The sequence below is a fragment of the Equus przewalskii genome, chromosome 18 (assembly GCF_037783145.1).
Source record: "Equus przewalskii isolate Varuska chromosome 18, EquPr2, whole genome shotgun sequence".
NCBI classification, from domain to species: Eukaryota; Metazoa; Chordata; class Mammalia; order Perissodactyla; family Equidae; genus Equus; species Equus przewalskii.
In genome coordinates this window covers 35,143,811-35,162,285 of record NC_091848.1, presented here as the reverse complement: position 1 = coordinate 35,162,285, position 18,475 = coordinate 35,143,811, and the positions used below count along the sequence as shown (strand labels likewise).

Below are 18,475 nucleotides of genomic sequence, written 5' to 3'. Positions count from 1 at the left end.
GCATAGATAAGAACCTGGGATCAGAACCAGCAAACACTGGGCCACTGAAGTGGAGCACACAAACTTAACCACTTGGCCACAGTGCTGGCCCCTAAGGCATCTTTTACATAAGGCCTCTCCAACATCAGGAGATATAACTGACCTACCTACTGTGTAGATATAAGCACAGAGAAAGAGGCACATGAGGAGACAAAGGAATATGTTCCAAGTAAGGGAACAGGACAAAACCCCAGAAAAAGGATTAAATGAAACAGAGATAAACAATCTACCTTAGAAAACGTACAAGCTAAAAGTCGTTAGGATGCTCGCTGATCTTGGGAGAAGAATGGATGGACTCAGTGAGAATTTCAACAAAGAATCAGAAAATATAAAAAAGAAGCAATCAGAAATGATGAATACAATACTGGAAATGAAAATTTCACTAGAAGGAATCAATAGCAGAGTAGATAATACAGAAGAACAGATCAGTGAGCTGGATGAAAGACTAGAGGATATCACCCAAGCTGTACAGATAAAAGAAAAAAAGAATTAAAAATAACAAAGACAGTCTAAGGTACCTCTAGGACACATCAAGCACACTAACATTCGCATTATAGGTGTCCCAGGAGAAGAGCTAGACAAATGGGAGAGCGTATATGTGAAAAATTAATAGCTGACAACTTTCCAAACCTAAGGAAGGAAACAGACATCCAGGTACAGGAAGCACAGAGTGCACCAAGCAAGGTAAACCCAAAGAGGCACACATCAAGTCACATCATAATTGAAGTGTCAAGAATTAAAGATAAAGAGAAAAGCCACAAGAGAAAGGCAACAAGTTACATACAAAAGAAATCCCATAAGGCTACCAGCTGACTTCTCAGCAGAAACCTTACAGGCTAGAGGGGAGTGGCATGATATATTTACAGTACTGAAAGGAAAAAACCTACAGCCAAAAATATTCTACCTGGAGGGTCAGCCCCATGGCTGAGTGGTTGAGTTCACGCACTCCACTTCAGTGGCCCGGGGTTTCACTGGTTCGGACCCTGGGTGCAGATGTGGCACCACTTGTCTGGCCATGCTGGGGCAGAGTCCTGCATGTCACAACTAGAGGGACCCACAGCTGGAGATGAACAGCTATGTACCTGGGGGGTTTGGGAGAGAGAGGAAAAATAAAACTTTTTTTAAAAAAAGAATATTCTACCTGGTAAGGTTATCATTCAGGATGGAAGGAGATATAAAGAGTTTTCCAGACAAGCAAAAACTAAGAGTTTATCATCAAGAAAACAGCCTTACAAGAAATGCTAAACAAATTTAAGTGGGAAAGAGAAGATCACAAATAGGAATAAGAAAATTATCAAAAAGATAAGCAATAAAATCACTAGTAAAGGCAAAAATAAAGTAAAGGTACCAGACCAACCACCTATGAAGACAATATAAGGTCAAAAGACAAAAGTACTAAAATTATCTATTTCCATGATAAGATGGTAATGGATACACAAACACAAAAACAGAGGTTAGATATGATATCAAAAACATAAAATGTAGGAGGAGGGGAGTAAAAGAGTAGAGCTTTTAGAAAAACATCAAACTAAAGAAACCATCAAATTAACATAGACTGCTATATACATAGGTTATTATATATGAATGTCATGGTAATCGCAAACCAGACACCTGTAATAAATATACAAAAAATTAAGAGAAAGGAACCCAAACATACTACTAAAGAAAGCAATCAAATCACAAGAGAAGAGAGGAAAAGAAGAAGAAAGGAACAGAAAAGAACTACTAAAATACCCAGAAAAACAGTGACAAAATGGCAATAAGTGCATTCTTATCAATAGCTACTTTAAGTATCAATGGACTAAATGCCCCAATCAAAAGGCATAGGGTGGCCAGGTGGATAAAAAAAAGACCCATATATATGCTATTCACAAGAGACACACTTCAGACCTAAAGACTCACAAACTGAAAGTGAAGGGATGGAAAATGATACTTCATGCAAATGGCAATGAAAAGAAAGCTGGGATGGCAATACTTATATCAGACAAAATAGACTTTAAAACAAAAGCTGTAACAAGAGACAAAGAAGGGCAGTACATACTGATACAGGGAACAATACAATAAGAGGATATAACAGTTGAAAATATCTATGCACCCAACACAGGAGCACCTAAATATATAAAGCGATTATTAACAGACATGAAAGGAGCAACAGACAGCAGCACAATAATCGCAGGGGACTTTAACACTCCATTTACACCAATGGATAGATCATCCAAACATAAGATCAATAAGGAAACACTGGCCTTAAATGACACATTAGACCAAATGGACTTAGTAGATATATACAGAAAATTCCATCCAAAAATAGCAGAATAAACATTCTTTTCAAACGCACGTGGAACATTCTCCAGGATAGCCCACATATCAGGCCACAAAACAAGTCTCAATAAATTTAAGAAGATTTAATTAATACCAAGCACCTTTTCTGACCACAACAGTATGAAATCAGAAATGAATTACAGGAAGAAAATCGGAAAAAGCCACAAATATGTGGAGATTAAACAAAATGCTACTGAACAATGATTGGGTCAATGAAACAATCAAAGAAGAAATCAAAAAATAAGTGGAGGCAAATGAAAATGAAAATACAACATGCTCAAATTTATGGAATACAGCAAAAGCAATTATAAGAGGGAAGTTTATAGCAATACAGGCCTACCTTGACAAACAAGAAAAATCTCAAATAAGCAATCCAACAGTGCACCTAAAGGAACTGGAAAAAGATGAACAAACAAAGCCCAAAATCAGTAGAAGAAAAAATATAATAAAAATCAGAACAGAAATAAATGAAACAGAGACTTAAAAAACAATAGGAAAAAAATCAATAAACCAAGAGCTCATTCTTTGAAAGGATAAACAAAATTGACAAAAGTTTAGCTAGCTGTACCAAGAAAAAAAAGAGAGAGAAGCCTTGAACCAACACAATCATAAATGACAGAGGAGAAATTACAACAGACACCTCAGAAATACAAAAGATTATAAAAGAATACTATGAAAAGCTACATGCCAACAAATTGGATAATCTAGAAGAAATGGATGAATTCTTAGACTAATACAACCTTCCAAAACTGAATCAAGAAGAAATAGAGAATTTGGATAGACCAATAACCAGTAAGAAGATGAAAACTGTAATCAAAAACCTCCCAAAAAATAAAAGTCCAGGGGCTGGTCCCACGGTTGAGTGGTTAAGTTCACACACTCTGCTGCAGCGGCCCAGGGTTTCGCTGGTTCTGATCCTGGGCGTGGACATGGCACTGCTCTTCAGGCCACGTTGAGGCGGCATCCCATATACCACAACTAGAGGGACCCACAACTAAAATGTACAACTGTGTATTGGGGGGATTTGGAGAGAAAAAGCAGAAGAAAAAAAAAAGGGAAGGTTGGCAACAGTTGTTAGCTCAAGTGCCAATCTTTAAAAATAAATAAATAAATAAATAAATAAATAAATAAATAAAGTCCAGGACCAGACGGCCTCCCTGGTGAATTCTACTGAACACTGAAAGAAGACTTGATACCTATCCATCTCAAATTCTTCCAAAAAATTGCAGAGGAAGGGAAGCTTCCTAACTCATTCTATGAGACCAACATTACCCCAATACCAAAAACAGACAAGGACAACACGCAAAAAGAAAATTACAGGCTCACATCACTGATGAACATTGATGCAAAAATCCTCAACAAAATACTAGCAAATCGAATACAACAATCCATTAAAAAGATCATACGCCATGATCAAGTGGGATTTATTCCAGGGATGCAAGATTGTTCAATATCCGCAAATCAATCAATGTGATACACCACATTAACAAAATGAAGAATAAAAATCACACGATCATCTCTATAGATGCAGAGAAAGCATTTCACAAGATACAGCATCCATTTATGATAAAAACTCTGAACACAATGGGTATAGAAGGAAAGTACCTCAACATAATAAAGGCCATACATGACAAACTTCCAGCTAATATCATCCTCAATGGAGAAAAACTGAAAGCTATCCCTGTAAGAATAGGAACCAGACAAGGATGTCCATCATCATCACTCTTATTTAATATAGTACTGGAAGTCTCAGCCGGAGCAATCAGGCAAGAAAAAGAAATAAAAGGGATCCAAATTGGAAAGGAAGAAATGAAACTGTCACTGTTGGCAGATGACATGATTTTATATATAGAAAACTTTAAAGAACACACCAAAATCTTTTAGAAATAATAAATGAATACAGTAAAGTTGCAGGATACAAAATCGACATACAAATAATCAGTCATGTTCTATACACTAACAATGAAGTAGCAGAAAGAGAAATTAAGAATACAATACCATTTACAATTGCAACAAAAAGAATAAAATACCTAGGAATAAACTTAACCAAAGAGGTGAAAGATCTGTACACTGAACACTATAAAACATTGTTGGAAGGAATAGAAGACACAAAAAAATGGAAAGCTATTCTGTACTTTTGGATTGGAAGAAAAATCATAGTTAAAATGTCACACTTCCTGAAACAATCTACAGATCCAATGCAATCCCTATCAAAGTTCCAGTGACACATTTCACAGAAATAGAACAAAGAATCCTAAAATCTATATGGAACAACAAAAGACCCTGAATAGCCCAAGGAATCCTGAGAAAAAAGAACAAAGCTGGAGGTATCATACTCCCTGACTTCAAAATATACTACAAAGCTACACTAATCAAAACAACATAGTACTGGCACAAAAACATACACAGATCAAGTAGACAGAATCAAGAGCCCAGAAATAAACCCACACATCTATGGACAGCTAATTTTCCACAAGGGAGCCAAGAACATACAATGGAGAAAGGAAAGTCTCTTCGATAAATGGTGTTGAGAGACTTGGACAGTACATGCAAAAGAATGAATGTAGACCACTATCGTACACCATACACAAAAATTAACTCAAAATGGAGTAAAGACTTGAAGGTGATACCTGAAATCATGAAACTTCTAGAAGAAAACATAGGCAGTATGCTCTTTGACATCGATCCTAGCAGCATGTTTTCAAGTACCACGTCTGACTGGGCAAGGGAAACAACAGAAAAAATAAACAAATGGGACTACATGAAACTAAAATCTTCTGCACAGAAAAGGAAACTATCAACAAAACAAAAAGACAACCTAACAATTGGGAGAAGGTATTTGCAAACCATATAGCTGATTAGGGGTTAATATCCAAGCTACATAAAAAACTCACACATCTCAGCAACAACAACAACAAAAAACCCAATTAAAAAATGGGCAAAAGAAAAAATATGGGCAAAAGATCTGAACAGACATTTCTCCAAAGAAAATATACAGATGGCCAACAGGCACACGAAAAGATGTTCAATATCACTAATTATCACGGAAATGCAAATCAAAACTACGATGAGGTATCACTTCACACCTGTCAGAATGGCCATAATTAACAAGACAATAAATAACTAGTGTTGAAAAGGATGTGGAGAAAAAGGAACTCTCATACACTGTTGGTGGGAGTGCAACTGGTGCAGCCACTATGGAAAACAATATGGAGATTCCTCAAAAAATTTAGGATAGAACTACCAAATGATCCAGCTATTCCACTGCTGGGTATTTATCCAAAGAACATGAAAACATGAATGTGTAAATATATATTCACCCTATGTTCACTGCAGCATTGTTCACAGTAACAAAGACTTGGAAGCAACCTAGATGCTCATCAAGGGACAAATGGATAAAGAAGATATGATATATGTACATGATGGAACACTACTCAGCCATAAAAATGGATGAAATCTTGCCATTTGTGACAACATGGACAGACTTGAGGGTATTATGCTAAGTGAAATAAGTCAGAGGGAGAAAGTCAAATACCATATGATCTACTCATAAATAGAAGATAAAAACATAAACAAACAAACACACAGAGACAGAGATTGGATTGGTATATACCAGAGGGGAAGGGAGGAGGAAGGAGGGTAAAAGCAGTAATTATGCACATGTGTACGGTGATGGGTTGTAATGGATCTTTGGGTGGTGAATATGATGTAATCTACACAGAAATCAAAATATAATGATGTGCACCCTAAATTTATATAATGTTATAAACCAATGTTACTGCAATAAAAAAATTTTTTTAAATGATCATACACCATGATCCCTGGGATTTATACTGAGGATGCAGAGATGGTTCAACATCCACAAATCAATCAATGTGATACACTACACTAACAAAGTGAGGAATAAAAACCACCTGATCATCTCAATACACGCAGAGAAAGCATTTGACAAGATCCAACAGCCATTTATGGTAAAAACTCTCAATAAAATGGGCATAGAAGGAAAGTACCTCAACATAATAAAGGCCATATATGACAAACCCACAGCCAACATCGTACTCAAAGGGGAAAAACTGAAAGCCATCCCTCTGAGAAGAGGAACAAGACAAGGGTGTCCACTCTTGCCATGCTTATTCAATATAGTACTGGAGGTTTGGGCCAAAGGAATCAGGTAAGAAAAAGAAATAAAAGGTATCCAAATAAGCAATGAAGAAGTGAAATGCTCACTGATTGCAGATGACGTGATTTTATATAGAGAAAATCCTAAAGAATCCAGCAGAAAACTATTAGAAATAATCAACAACTACAGCAAAGTGGCAGGGTACAAGACCAACTTACACTAGTCAGTTGCATTTCTATACTCTAAGAATGAAGTAACAGAAAGAGAATTCAAGTCTACAATCCCATTTACAATTGCAACAAAAAGAATAAAATACCTAGGAGTAAATTTAACAAACGTAGAGAAAGACCTATACACTGAAAACTATAAGACATTATTGAAAGAAATCAATGATGACATAAAGAAATGGAAAGATATTCCATGCACATGGAATGGAAGAATACACATAGTTAAGATGTCCATACTACCTAAAGCAAACTACAGATTCAATGCAATCCCAACCAGAATCCCAATGACATTCTTCACAGAAATAGAACAAAGAATCCTAAAATTCATATGGGGCAACAAAACACCCCGAATAGCCAAAGCAATCCTGAGAAAAAAGAAGAAAGCTGGACACATCACAAACCCTGACTTCAAAATGTACTACAAAGCTATAGTGATCAAAACAGCATGGCACTGGTACAAAAACAGACACACAGATCAATGGAACAGAATTGAAAGCCCAGAAATAAAACCACACTGTATGGACAGTTAATCTTCAACAAAGGAGCCAAGAACATACAAGAGAAAAAGGAAAGTCTCTTCAATAAATGGTGTTGGGGAAACCGGACAGCCACATGCAAAAGAATGAAACTAGGCCATTATCTTGCACCATACACAAAAATTACCTTAAAATGGATTAAAGACTTGAATGTAAGACCTGAAACCATAAAATTCCTAGAAGAAAATATAGGCAGTACACTCTTTGGCGTTGGTCTTAGCAGCATCTTTTCAAAAACTACGTCTACTAAGGCAAGGGAAACAAAAGAAAAAATTAGTAAATGGGACTACATCAGACTAAAAAGCTTCTGCAAGACGAAGGAAACCAGGAACAAAATGAAAAGACAACTGACAAACTGGGAGAAAATATTTGCAAATCATATATCCCACAGGGGGTTAATCTCCAAAATATATAAACAACTCATGCAACTCAACAACAAAAAAACAAACAACCCAATCAAGAAATGGGCAGAGGACATGAACAGACATTTTTCCAAAGAAGATACACAGATGGCCAACAGACAAGTGAAAACACGTTCAACATCACTAATTATCAGGGAAATGTAAATCAAAACTACAATGAGATATCTCCTTACACCAGTCAGAATGGCTACAATTACCAGGACAAAAAATAACAAATGTTGGAGAGGATGTGGAGAAAAGGAAACCCTCATACACTGCTGGTGGAAATGCAAACTGTTGCAGCCACTATGAAAAACAGAATGGAGATTTCTCAAAAAATTAAAAATATGCAAAAAAGTTAAAAATAGAAATACCATACCATCCAACTGTCCCACTACTGGATATTTATCCCAAGAATTTAAAATCAACAATCCAAGGAGTTCACTGCAGCATTACTCAGAATAGCCAAGACGTGGAAGCAACCCAAGTGGCTTCTACGGATGAATGGATAAAGAAGATGTGATATATGTATATATATATATATACTACTCAGCCACAAAAAAAGGACAAAATTGTCCCATTGGCAACAACATGGATGGACCTCGAGGGCATGATGTTAAGCGAAATTAGCCAGACAGAGAAAGACAAATATTGGATGATTTCATTCATATGTGGAAGATAAACACATGGATAAAAAGAACAGATTAGTGGTTACCAGAGAGTAAGGGAGCTGGGGAGGTGGGCAAAAAGGGTAAAGGCACACATATGTATGGAGATGGATGCAAATGAGACTGCTGGTGGAGAGCACAATGAAGTCTATACAGAAATTGATAAATAATAATGTACACCTGAAATTACACAATGTTATAAACCACTATGAGCTCAATAAAATAATTTAAACAAAAATAAATAAATAAAAATAGATACTCAGGAGGCTGGTTAGATATACAAAGTGCCTTTGTTGAGTCCCTTTACTTGTCATGGCAACGTAATTATTTTCAAAGTTTCTGTAAGAACTAGTCCTCTTTCCTAATTGCATAAATCAAATGTTATCCATGACTGAAATGTCACTCTTAAAAATAAATTTCATTTAATTAGCTATGACCAGCCCACAACTATGGAACAAGAACTATACTTTAAAAGTGGAAAAACACTAAAATGTCCTCCCAGAAAAATGGTAGCTGGCCCCTGGCTTCAGGAACATTGGACAGCTTGGGGCTCTCAGAGAAAAGGGAAGCTCCCACGTTTGTAGTGACTGTAAGCAAAACCTGGAGGAGAAAGGACACTTGACCTTGACCTTGGAACCAACAAAAAAATATTTCTGGAATTTGGGAAGCATCTAAATGACTCTCCAGGCAGAATTTAATTCTCTAGTCTTAGTGCCTTCAGCTCTAGATTTCTTGGCCATGAAACAAGGAGGTCTTTGGGTATTTTTTATGAACACCTCTTCTTGTTTTACATAAATCCAACAGCCCAAATAGAACCTGGCACGCACAAGACGACAGCCGAGGTCCTCCAGCCACACAAGATTGCCATCCCTGACCTGGTCACTGGGAGATTCATTTGGAAATCCTTGCCTAATGGAGGAAACAGGTGTAAACAAACAATATCAATGTGTGTAAAAATATAGCTGGTAATTGTGACTGTGTTTGTCTTCTAAAAATTAAGGTATACTTATGCTAATTTCCTAATTATTCCTAATTTCTACTTCCTATAAGAAATGTGAAAAGGCAACACATTCAATTAATGATATTGGCAAAACAAAACAAAAAAACCACAGCCAAAATGGAACTTCAAATATTATGTCAGTCAAAAAGAGATACTGAAAAAGAATTTAGTGAAAACTTAGTCTGGGACTTTTTATGTATAATAAATTGCTAGCTGCTTCTGGGGAATAATTGATGTGCTTGATAAAATCTGCTAGATTTTAATCAGATTAAGATTTCTTCCAGATAGTTACCAAGATGACCTAGCCAACTGTCAATCAGAGGTCTAATTGTCTTGAATAAGACATTTATTTGAACTTTCTTTCTTTCATTCTTTTTTCTTTCATTTCCTTCCTCCTCCCGTCTCTCTCCCTCTCTCTCTCTCTCCCCCTCCTCCATCTCTCTTCCTATTAATGTTTTAATCAAGAGAGAAATCTTTGAATTGGACTGCTTAGAGTCCTCTGTACTTGCAGCAAGTTTGAAACAAAACTTTCATGCATGCTTGTGGTCAATTTGTACAAAAAGTTGTATTGTTGTATTGTCTACAATTTTTAGACACCACAATCTCCTGGTTTTCCTCCTTTATTTGCTACTCTCAGTCTCCTTTGCTGGCGCTCCCTCCTCTTCTGACCTCTAAATATTACATCACCCCATGCTCTTCTCCATCTCCACTTCACTTCCCAGATGATCTCATTCGGTCATAGCTTAACTACAATCCACGTGTTTTTAACGCCCAGATCAATATCTCCAGGCCTGATGTCTCGCCTGGACTCCAGATCACATTTCCACCTGCTCAGACTACATCTGCACTTGGTGTCTAACAGGTATCTCACATTTAACTTTTCCAGATCAATCCCTGGATTCCTTCCCCCCAAAACCTGCTCCTCCTAACTGACCCACTGCCTCTCCTGCACTTGACCCTTAATAGACTCTGCTCCTAACAGTAGCCAGTGCTCCTTTTAAAACTTAGATCATGACCTCTGCTCAGAACCCTCCAATTGCTTCCCTACTCACTCAGAATGAAGGCCAAAGTCCTTACCATGGTGTTCAAGGCCCTTTTTCATCTGGGGCCACTAACTTCCTGACCTGATTTCCTAACACTCAACCCCTTGCTCACTCCATGCCAGCCAGGCACACTGGCCTCCTTGCTGTTCCTCAGACACTCCTGGTATATTCTAGTCCTGGGTTCTTCAAACTTGCTGTTCTCTCCTTGGAATTCTCTGCCACAAATATTCATAGAGTTTGCTCCCTCACTTCACTGAGCTCTTTATTCAAGTAGTGCCTTCTGCCATTATCCAGATGCTTGCATCTCCAATTTTATCCTTAGAATAGATTCCTAACAGTTGGATTTTGGGTCAATGGATATGAATATTTAAAACATCTTTTGCATAATTAGCAAGATACTTTCCAGAAAGTTTGTACATGTTTATAATACTATTATGAACATACCCATATTATAATACTAACGCTATACTTAAATATTAACATAAAATAAGATCTCCACTTTTACAGATGACAAATGATACCTTGATCTTTTCATTTATGTCTCCTTAAATTACTTATGGAAGACAGTCCGATTTAGGTTTTTCACTGATAACTGGCTTCTGTGAGAGGAAAGGATTCTAGGAGTGCCAATGGGAAGACCCAACCACAAGGCAGGTGAGAGATGATAGTGATTTGAACTCGGGATACAGCATGGCAGAAGAGAGAAGTGGGAGACTTGCCTACGGAGGTCATGGTGGGGCACGAGAGGGAGGGAGGAATCCCATATGCCCCTCCTCAGGTCCAGGTTTGATGGGCTCGGGGGAAGAGAAAGCTGGATGTGGTGGGGAGGATCTAGGGAGGAGCAGGGCTGGGGTGGGGAGGATGGAGGGAGGAGCAGGGTTGGGGTGGGGAGGACTGAGGGATCAGCAGAACCTAGATAAGTATTCAGAGGGTGAGCAGAAAGACTGTTGGGCATCTCTCACTCCAGGTGGCCTTTTCTTCCCTGGACCTCAGTTTCCCTGTTTATAAAGTGGGTATGTCACTGACTTGTCCTGAGGAACTCAAGGGTGGGTTTAGAAGCATTTAACTGTTTAATTGTTTTTCCAAATTGTCTTTTTTCTCTTTTGCTATGTTAAGGAGATGCAATTACCACCCTGAACCAGACCAAACCTCACCACAAGAGCTACGCCTATGACCTTTGCCTTATTTTTAATGCTAAGATCTCTCCAGGAGGAGCTTAGGCCTTATTCCTGCAGTGTGTGTGGAAGCATGTTTTCCAGCTGAGCCTGTGCAAGCGAATACCCACCTCTCCCTTTTGATTATTCATTCTGCATCCGAAATAAAAAGTCCCTGCTTCCCTTTGTTCAGGGACGCCATGACTTTGGAAATGATTCCACATGGTCTCCTATTTGCTGCAAATACATCTTACTTTGTGAGACAACTACTTCTGGTGGACAGTCTGATTTAACTTGCCAGGAGGCAAATCCACTTTGGTTTCGGTAACAGGCACAGGAGGTGGACCAAAGGGTTCCTTTGAGATAGACCAGTTTTGCCCCCTAGTACTCAGTGTTGTGACCTCAGCAGTGAAGGAGAAGCCTCATGCCCTCCATGAGGAATCTGGGAGCAGTCACAGATGTGCCATATTCCAGCCCAGCACCCACCTAGCAACTTCTCCTCCAGCACCTGTGCAGGCAGGAGATGAGTTCCTCTGGCAGGTCTCATAGTGCATCCCATCAGCAGGGCCTGGCAACCAGCCTTCTCTTGGATCCCTGGAAGTGCCTGCTAATTGCATTCCTCCCTGACACTCTGCTAATTGCATTCCTCCTGATGGCTCTTCCTTCTGACCCTGCTGGAATTATTGAGGCAGCTCATTCACTTGAGGACCTGGACTCCAGTCCACCACCTGGCTAACCCTGAGGCTGCCAGCCTCAATGGGCCCCACATGATGCCTTCATACAGACGAGAAAGACACAGCCCTTCCTGGTGGCATCAACCTCTCACCAGAACCCGTCTAGTGTCCAGCTGAATATGAAGTAAATTTTAGCCCCTGTCGTCCATCAGCCAGCTGCCCTTGTGCAGTGAACAACCTGTACAGCTATACTCAACAGACTTGTTTCTGAAAATGATGGAGAGAAATAGGAGACTGGGTTAGGGGCTGAAAATGTAAGAGAAAGAGGATGTGTTTTCCTGGGCAACTAGATGAAGAAAGTGTGAGCAACTGACATGAAATTTCAAAAAGGGAAGTTTGCAAGTAAAGGAAGTGCAGAGTAGGGATGACACCAGCGCCAACTCCTTGGGTGATGGGACTGGGGAAAGGAGTGTCCTCCCTGGAAGAGTTGGAAGGGAACTACATGGACAAACGAAGAAACTTTGTAGAAGATAAAGATTGTAGAGAGTTAGAAGTCATCTACCCAGGCTGGGTAAAAACCTGGGGGAAGGTGGTTGACCAGACAAAGGATTGCTTATCAAGGTGCCAAAATGTTTGTGGGGACCAGTCCTTTAATTCGTGGTCTGCATGTCTTTTGTCTGTGGTGTTTTTACCTTCAAATTTATGAAGAGACTTTTTTTAGAAGAAAAAATATTTCCTTGAGAAAACCCCAAAAAATTGCTTATGGAATTAAATATTTTTATACACCTATAGGTCATTTTATTGTAGTTGTTTTGTGAATTGCCCTTTTACATCCTTTGCTTGCTCACATTTCAATGGGGAAGTTTTGGGGTATTTTTCCCTTTTTTTGATGTGGTAAATATACATAACCACGTAAAAAACAAAACAAAACAAACATAAAAATTTACCATTTCTAAGCATACAGTGCATTAAGTGCATCCACATTGTTGTGCAACAATCACTACTATCCATTCTAGAACTTTTTCATCACCTCAGAGAGAAACTCTGTACCCATTAAACAATGACTCCTCACTCCCCCTCCCCCTAGCCCCTGGTAACCACTGTTCTACTTTCTGTCTCCATGAATGTGACTATTTTAGGTACTGCATATGAGTGGAATCATACAATATCTGTCCTTTTGAGTCTATCTTATTCCACTTAGCATAAGGTCCTCAAGGTTCATCCTTGGCCTTTAGCAGTCTTGGAAGTTGGTATGTTGTAGCCTATATCAGAATTTCCTTCCTTTTCAAGGCTGAATAGTATTTCATTGCATGTAAACACCACATTGTGTTTATCCACTCATCTGTTGTTTTCACCTTTTGGCTATTCTGAATAATGCTGCTGTAGGGGAGGAAGACATTTCCTCTACCCTCTCTGGGTTCGTCTGGCCAGAGAACAAATTAAATTTACATAAGACAGAATAACAGGAGAAAATTAAACAAAGCTTTATAACATGTATACATGGGAGAGGCTCAGGCAAGCTGAGCAACTTACCAAAATGGCTGAAGCCACCACCTTAAATATCATATCCAGCTAAAGACAAAGGAGGATGTTGGGGGTGGGGGGAGTCAGTTACAGGAGGTTACCAGAAACAGGAATAAGATTATTATGCAGATTTAAGTCCTTGCATTCTGTATTGATAGGAGTTTCTAGAGATAAGGTCATCCCCCTTCTTCCTGGTAGAGAGAGGGAGGGACCTTTACATGTGGAGATTTCCTTTACAATGTAAATGTCTCCTAACAAAGGGCAAGCAAGTTCCACTCCTTAGAGCCTCCTTTTATTAAAAGTAACCAGCCCCAAATAATCCTCATGCCAAAGAGACATACCTTGGGGTGGCCAATGCCAGTCCCCCACACTGCTATGAACATGGGTGTACAAATATCTATTCAAGTCCCTGCTTTCAATTCTTTGGAGTACAAATCCAGAAGTGGAATTTCTGGATCATATGGTAATTCTATGTTTAATTTTTTGAGGAATTGCTGTACTGTTTTCCACAGCAGCTGCACCATTTTACATTCTCATCAACAATGTGCAAGGGTTCCAATGTCTCTATGTCCTTGCTAACACTTTTTGTTTTCCTCTGTTGTTTTTTTATAACATCCATCCTAATGGGCATGAAGCAGTATCTCATTGCACTTTTGATGGAAGTATTGGGTTTTTCTTTCTAACCTACAGGAGCTCTTTTCTCTCAAAATTTCAGCTGTGTTTATTGCAAATATGTTCCCAGTTTCTTGTTTGCTTTTTAATTTTGTGTGCAATTTTTAATGTAAAGTTTTTGTTGTTTTATGTAACCAAATCTATTGATCATTTCCTTAGCATCCTCTTACCTTACTTCTAAGTCTTTCCCTCTCCTACTGTCTGACAAATGTTTACCTATACTTCTTGTTTTCTTTGTTATTTAACTCTTTAATCTATCTGAAATTAAAATAGCGGTAAGATATAAGGTAAAGGTCTAATCGTGTGTTTCCCTCACATTGCTATAATAAATTGTCCCAGCATCACTTATCAAATAAGCTTTCCTTTCCCTCTTACCACGGGTACTCAGTTCTTGATATATACTAAGATCTGTGGGTGGTACTGTGAGGTGCCTCCCAGACTCCTTCCAGGAATGAAGAACTTATCCCCCAGCTGCTGGAAGACAGCCTCAGCTTTGGGGATTGCCTCCTCTAAGGAAACTTGCCCCACCCAAGGCTCCACCTCCTTTCAGGAACAGTTTGTTTGCATCCCAAGAGTAGTCAACATGAGCGTTTAAAGGCACAGCCACTTTGCCCCAATGCAGGACAATTCTGAAGGGCCATCTCAGCCCCCATGTGACCTTCAGGTTGGCCGAGGCTTTTGTTGGGCCCTTACCGCAGACCGACTTCTCCCTCTACTCAGTCCTGCTTCCTTCTCTTCTACTCCCTTCCACAGACGTTGAGCCCCAAATCATTCCCTAGTAAACGTTCTACATGACAATCTCTAGAATGTTTGTGGAATTTTTGTTTCATTAATTTATTGAATTTAGCACCATGTATTTCCATTTTTGTAGTTTTAGAATTCAGGGGGCTTTTTGCGTTCTTAGTTATCATCATCTGAATCCCTAAAGTCATGATGTTATGTAGGAAACAAAAATATCATAACACAAAACTATTCACTAATGAATAAGAAATGAGGCCCCACTCAAACAACACCTTTCATTCAAAAGTAGCATCTTTGTTTCCACCTCAACTGCAATGTAAAACAATGCCAAGTGCAGGTACAATGAAAACTTATTGCAAAGTGAAATTTAAAATCTTGCAAAACAATCAGAATGTGATGATGTTTATAGAAGTCATATTTAAATCACCATTTAAATCACCCAAAAAGCCATCAACCAACGAGGAGCTAGTCTAAAACAGCTAAAAATTGAAGAAGGGACAACATGGTAGGCTCTTCAAAAAAGAATGGCCTATGGCTTCCCTGGTAAATTCTACCAAACATTAAAGGATGAACACTAATCCTTCTCAAAGTCTTCCAAGAAATAGAAGAAGAAGGAACACTTTCTAATTCATTCTATGAGGCCAATATTACCATGATACCAAAGCCAGATGAAGACATCACACATGTACACAAAAACTGCAGACCAAGATCCTTTATGAATATAGATGTAAAAAATCTCAACAAAATACTAGAAAACTGAATCCAGTGCATATTAAAAGGATCACACACCATGACCAAGCAAGATTTATCCCAGGAATGCACAAGGGGTTCAACATATAAAAATTCATCACTGTACTACACCATATTAACAGAGTGAAGGGAAAAAACAGCACGATCATCTCAATGCAGAATAAGCACTTGGCAAAATCCAACCCTTTTTCATGATTAAAACACTCACAGACCATACTAGGCATTTATGAAAACCCCACAGTTAACATCATATTTAACGGTGAAAGACTGAAAGCTTTCTCTATAACATCAGGAACAAGATAAGTGTGCCCGCTTTTGCCACTTCTGTTTAACATTGTGCTGCAAGTTCTAGCCAGAGCAGTTAGGCAAGGAAAAGAAATAAAAGCATCCACATTAGAAAGGAAGAAGTAAAAGGATCTCCATTTGCAGATGACACGATCTTGTCTACAGAAAACCCTAACAAATACACACACACAAACAATTAGAGTTAATAAACGAGCTCAGCAAAGTAGCAACGATATTCATAATAGCCAAAAAAATGGAAACAACCCAAATGTCTATTAACTAATGAATAAATAAAACAAAATATGATATATCCATATGACAGAATACTATTCAGCCATGAGAAGGAATGAAGTACTGATACATACTATGACGTGGATAAACCTTGAAAACATGCTAAATGAAAGAAGTCAGATGCAAAAGGCCACATATCATGTGATTCTATTTAGATGAAATGTCTAGAATAGACAAATCTGTAGAGACAGAAAGAAGATTAATGGTTGCCAGGGTATGGGAGGAAGGAGGAATTGGGAAGTATGAGGCTTCTTTTTGGGATGATGGAAATATTCTGCAATCAGATTAATGGTGATAGTTGCATGATATTATGAATATCCTATAACCAGTGAATCATCCAATTTAAAATTACTAAAATGGTGAATTTTATGTTACATGAATTTTATCTCAATAAGAAATTTCTTAAAAGAGAGAGAATGGCTCTAAATAGCAAATGATTGAGGAACCCTGGGGAAAATCAATGAAACTCATGTTTCTGTTTTATATTTTGATTTTTCAAAAATGACCCTTACAATGAGAAAGCCAAAACTGAAATGATAGGTGTCCTATCACGTTATCATACAATTTTGTGAGGAAAATTAAGCCAAAAAAATGAAGTGAAGGAAGCTTTGTTCTTCTTGGTTCTAAAAATCAGTGTCTGAGAGATAGCAGTCCAAAATTAGCAAGAGAACAATCTGATTGGCTGGTCCAGCTTGTCCTCTTTTGCCACACCTGAGCTATAAATGGGCTGGCCTTGAGTCAGGGCATTACCCTGGACTAGTCATGGGTCACCCTGTACAGAAGATAGCCACTTAGGGACTTTGGGGGGGGTGGCCAGAAGTACCCCATCAGAGCCAAAGCCCTTGCTCTCACCAACACCTTGCCATTCCTCCCACCATCCTCATCCATCCTGAGAATTAGCCAGTCTCCCCTGGGTCCCCCAGCGCCTACTACCCAGCTGCGGAAGCACTGAGTGTCAGCCCAGCCACCTTCCCTTCCTGACTCCTTCCTGCTCTTCAACTCCCCTCTCTTGCCTCCCCCACCCCCCAATTCTGTCCTGAAGAAGTTTCAGAGAACATCCTCAGTGCCCTGTTATCTGCTCTGGGGAAGTCTAAAGTTCAGGGCTGTGAGCAATTAAGCTCAAAGCCTCTCATCAGCCAGAGATGAATGACCCAGGGAGCGCTCGGTGAAAATGGTTTGAGGAAGCTGAGTCAGCCTGTGTCTTAGTCAGGGGTATGAGGTGATTGACCCTTTGGGTGTCAGTGACCTTGCTTCTTTGTTGTGCCTCTACCTCCATCTTAGCAGGTAATAGGGCCCCTGAGACTCCTGGTTCACTGCATTGTCCTGTTCCCAGAAGTGCACTTTGGGAGGAGGGCGAAAGAGGGAGAGGATTCTGCTTGACCCCTGGGAGATATTTTGAGGTACTTTGGGACAGGAGTAGGGAGTCCTCTTGGCACCACATCAGTAACTGCTTCCTCTGATCGTGTCTACTCACCAGCCCAGCAGGGGCAGGAGCCTCCTCTGCCTTCCTAGAATTGACTCTCTTGAGTCATGGGCCCTTTCCTTACTATCAAAAATCTTCACCCGAACCTCAGCAGAGGCCCTAACCCAGGTCCCTCTGCCTCTCTCCACACCTCCAGAGTTTCCTTTCTAACCTGGTGTCATAACCTCTCTGAAAACTCAGTTTCCTTATCTGCAAAGTGGGACTAAAGATAGTATTCTATAAGAGTAATTGTAAGGTTTAAACGAGATAAGGAACATGTTGCATTTCCTACAGCACCTGGTGCACCATAAATGCTTAACAGACATTAGCTGCTGCTGTTTCTGTGATTTTTATTATTTTATCAGTCATGCAACCAATTCACAGGAGTACTGAGTATGAGTCAGGCCCTGTGCCAGGAACCTAGGGTCACTGTGTTTGGCCTCAAATAGGTTTAAATCTATTTGGAGAGAGAAGAGAAATCACCAATCAATAAAATAGTTCATAAGCACATAATTTGGCACAGCTTTTCAAAATCTGTCAAAATGCTCAGAAATCTCACTCAGCAA

General features: G+C 39.1%; 1 protein-coding gene across 1 annotated transcript in view; it reads right to left on the bottom strand.

Moving 5' to 3' along the window:
• Positions 1 to 948: 948 nt before the first annotated feature.
• PCYT1A (phosphate cytidylyltransferase 1A, choline) overlaps positions 949 to 18,475 on the bottom strand; it is a 77,559-nt gene continuing 60,032 nt past the window's right edge. Inside the window, exon 9 of the mRNA XM_070583491.1 lies at positions 949 to 1,121. Coding sequence (XP_070439592.1) covers positions 1,008 to 1,121 — 114 coding nt within the window. The 3' untranslated portion in view covers positions 949 to 1,007. The remainder of the gene's footprint in view (positions 1,122 to 18,475) is intronic.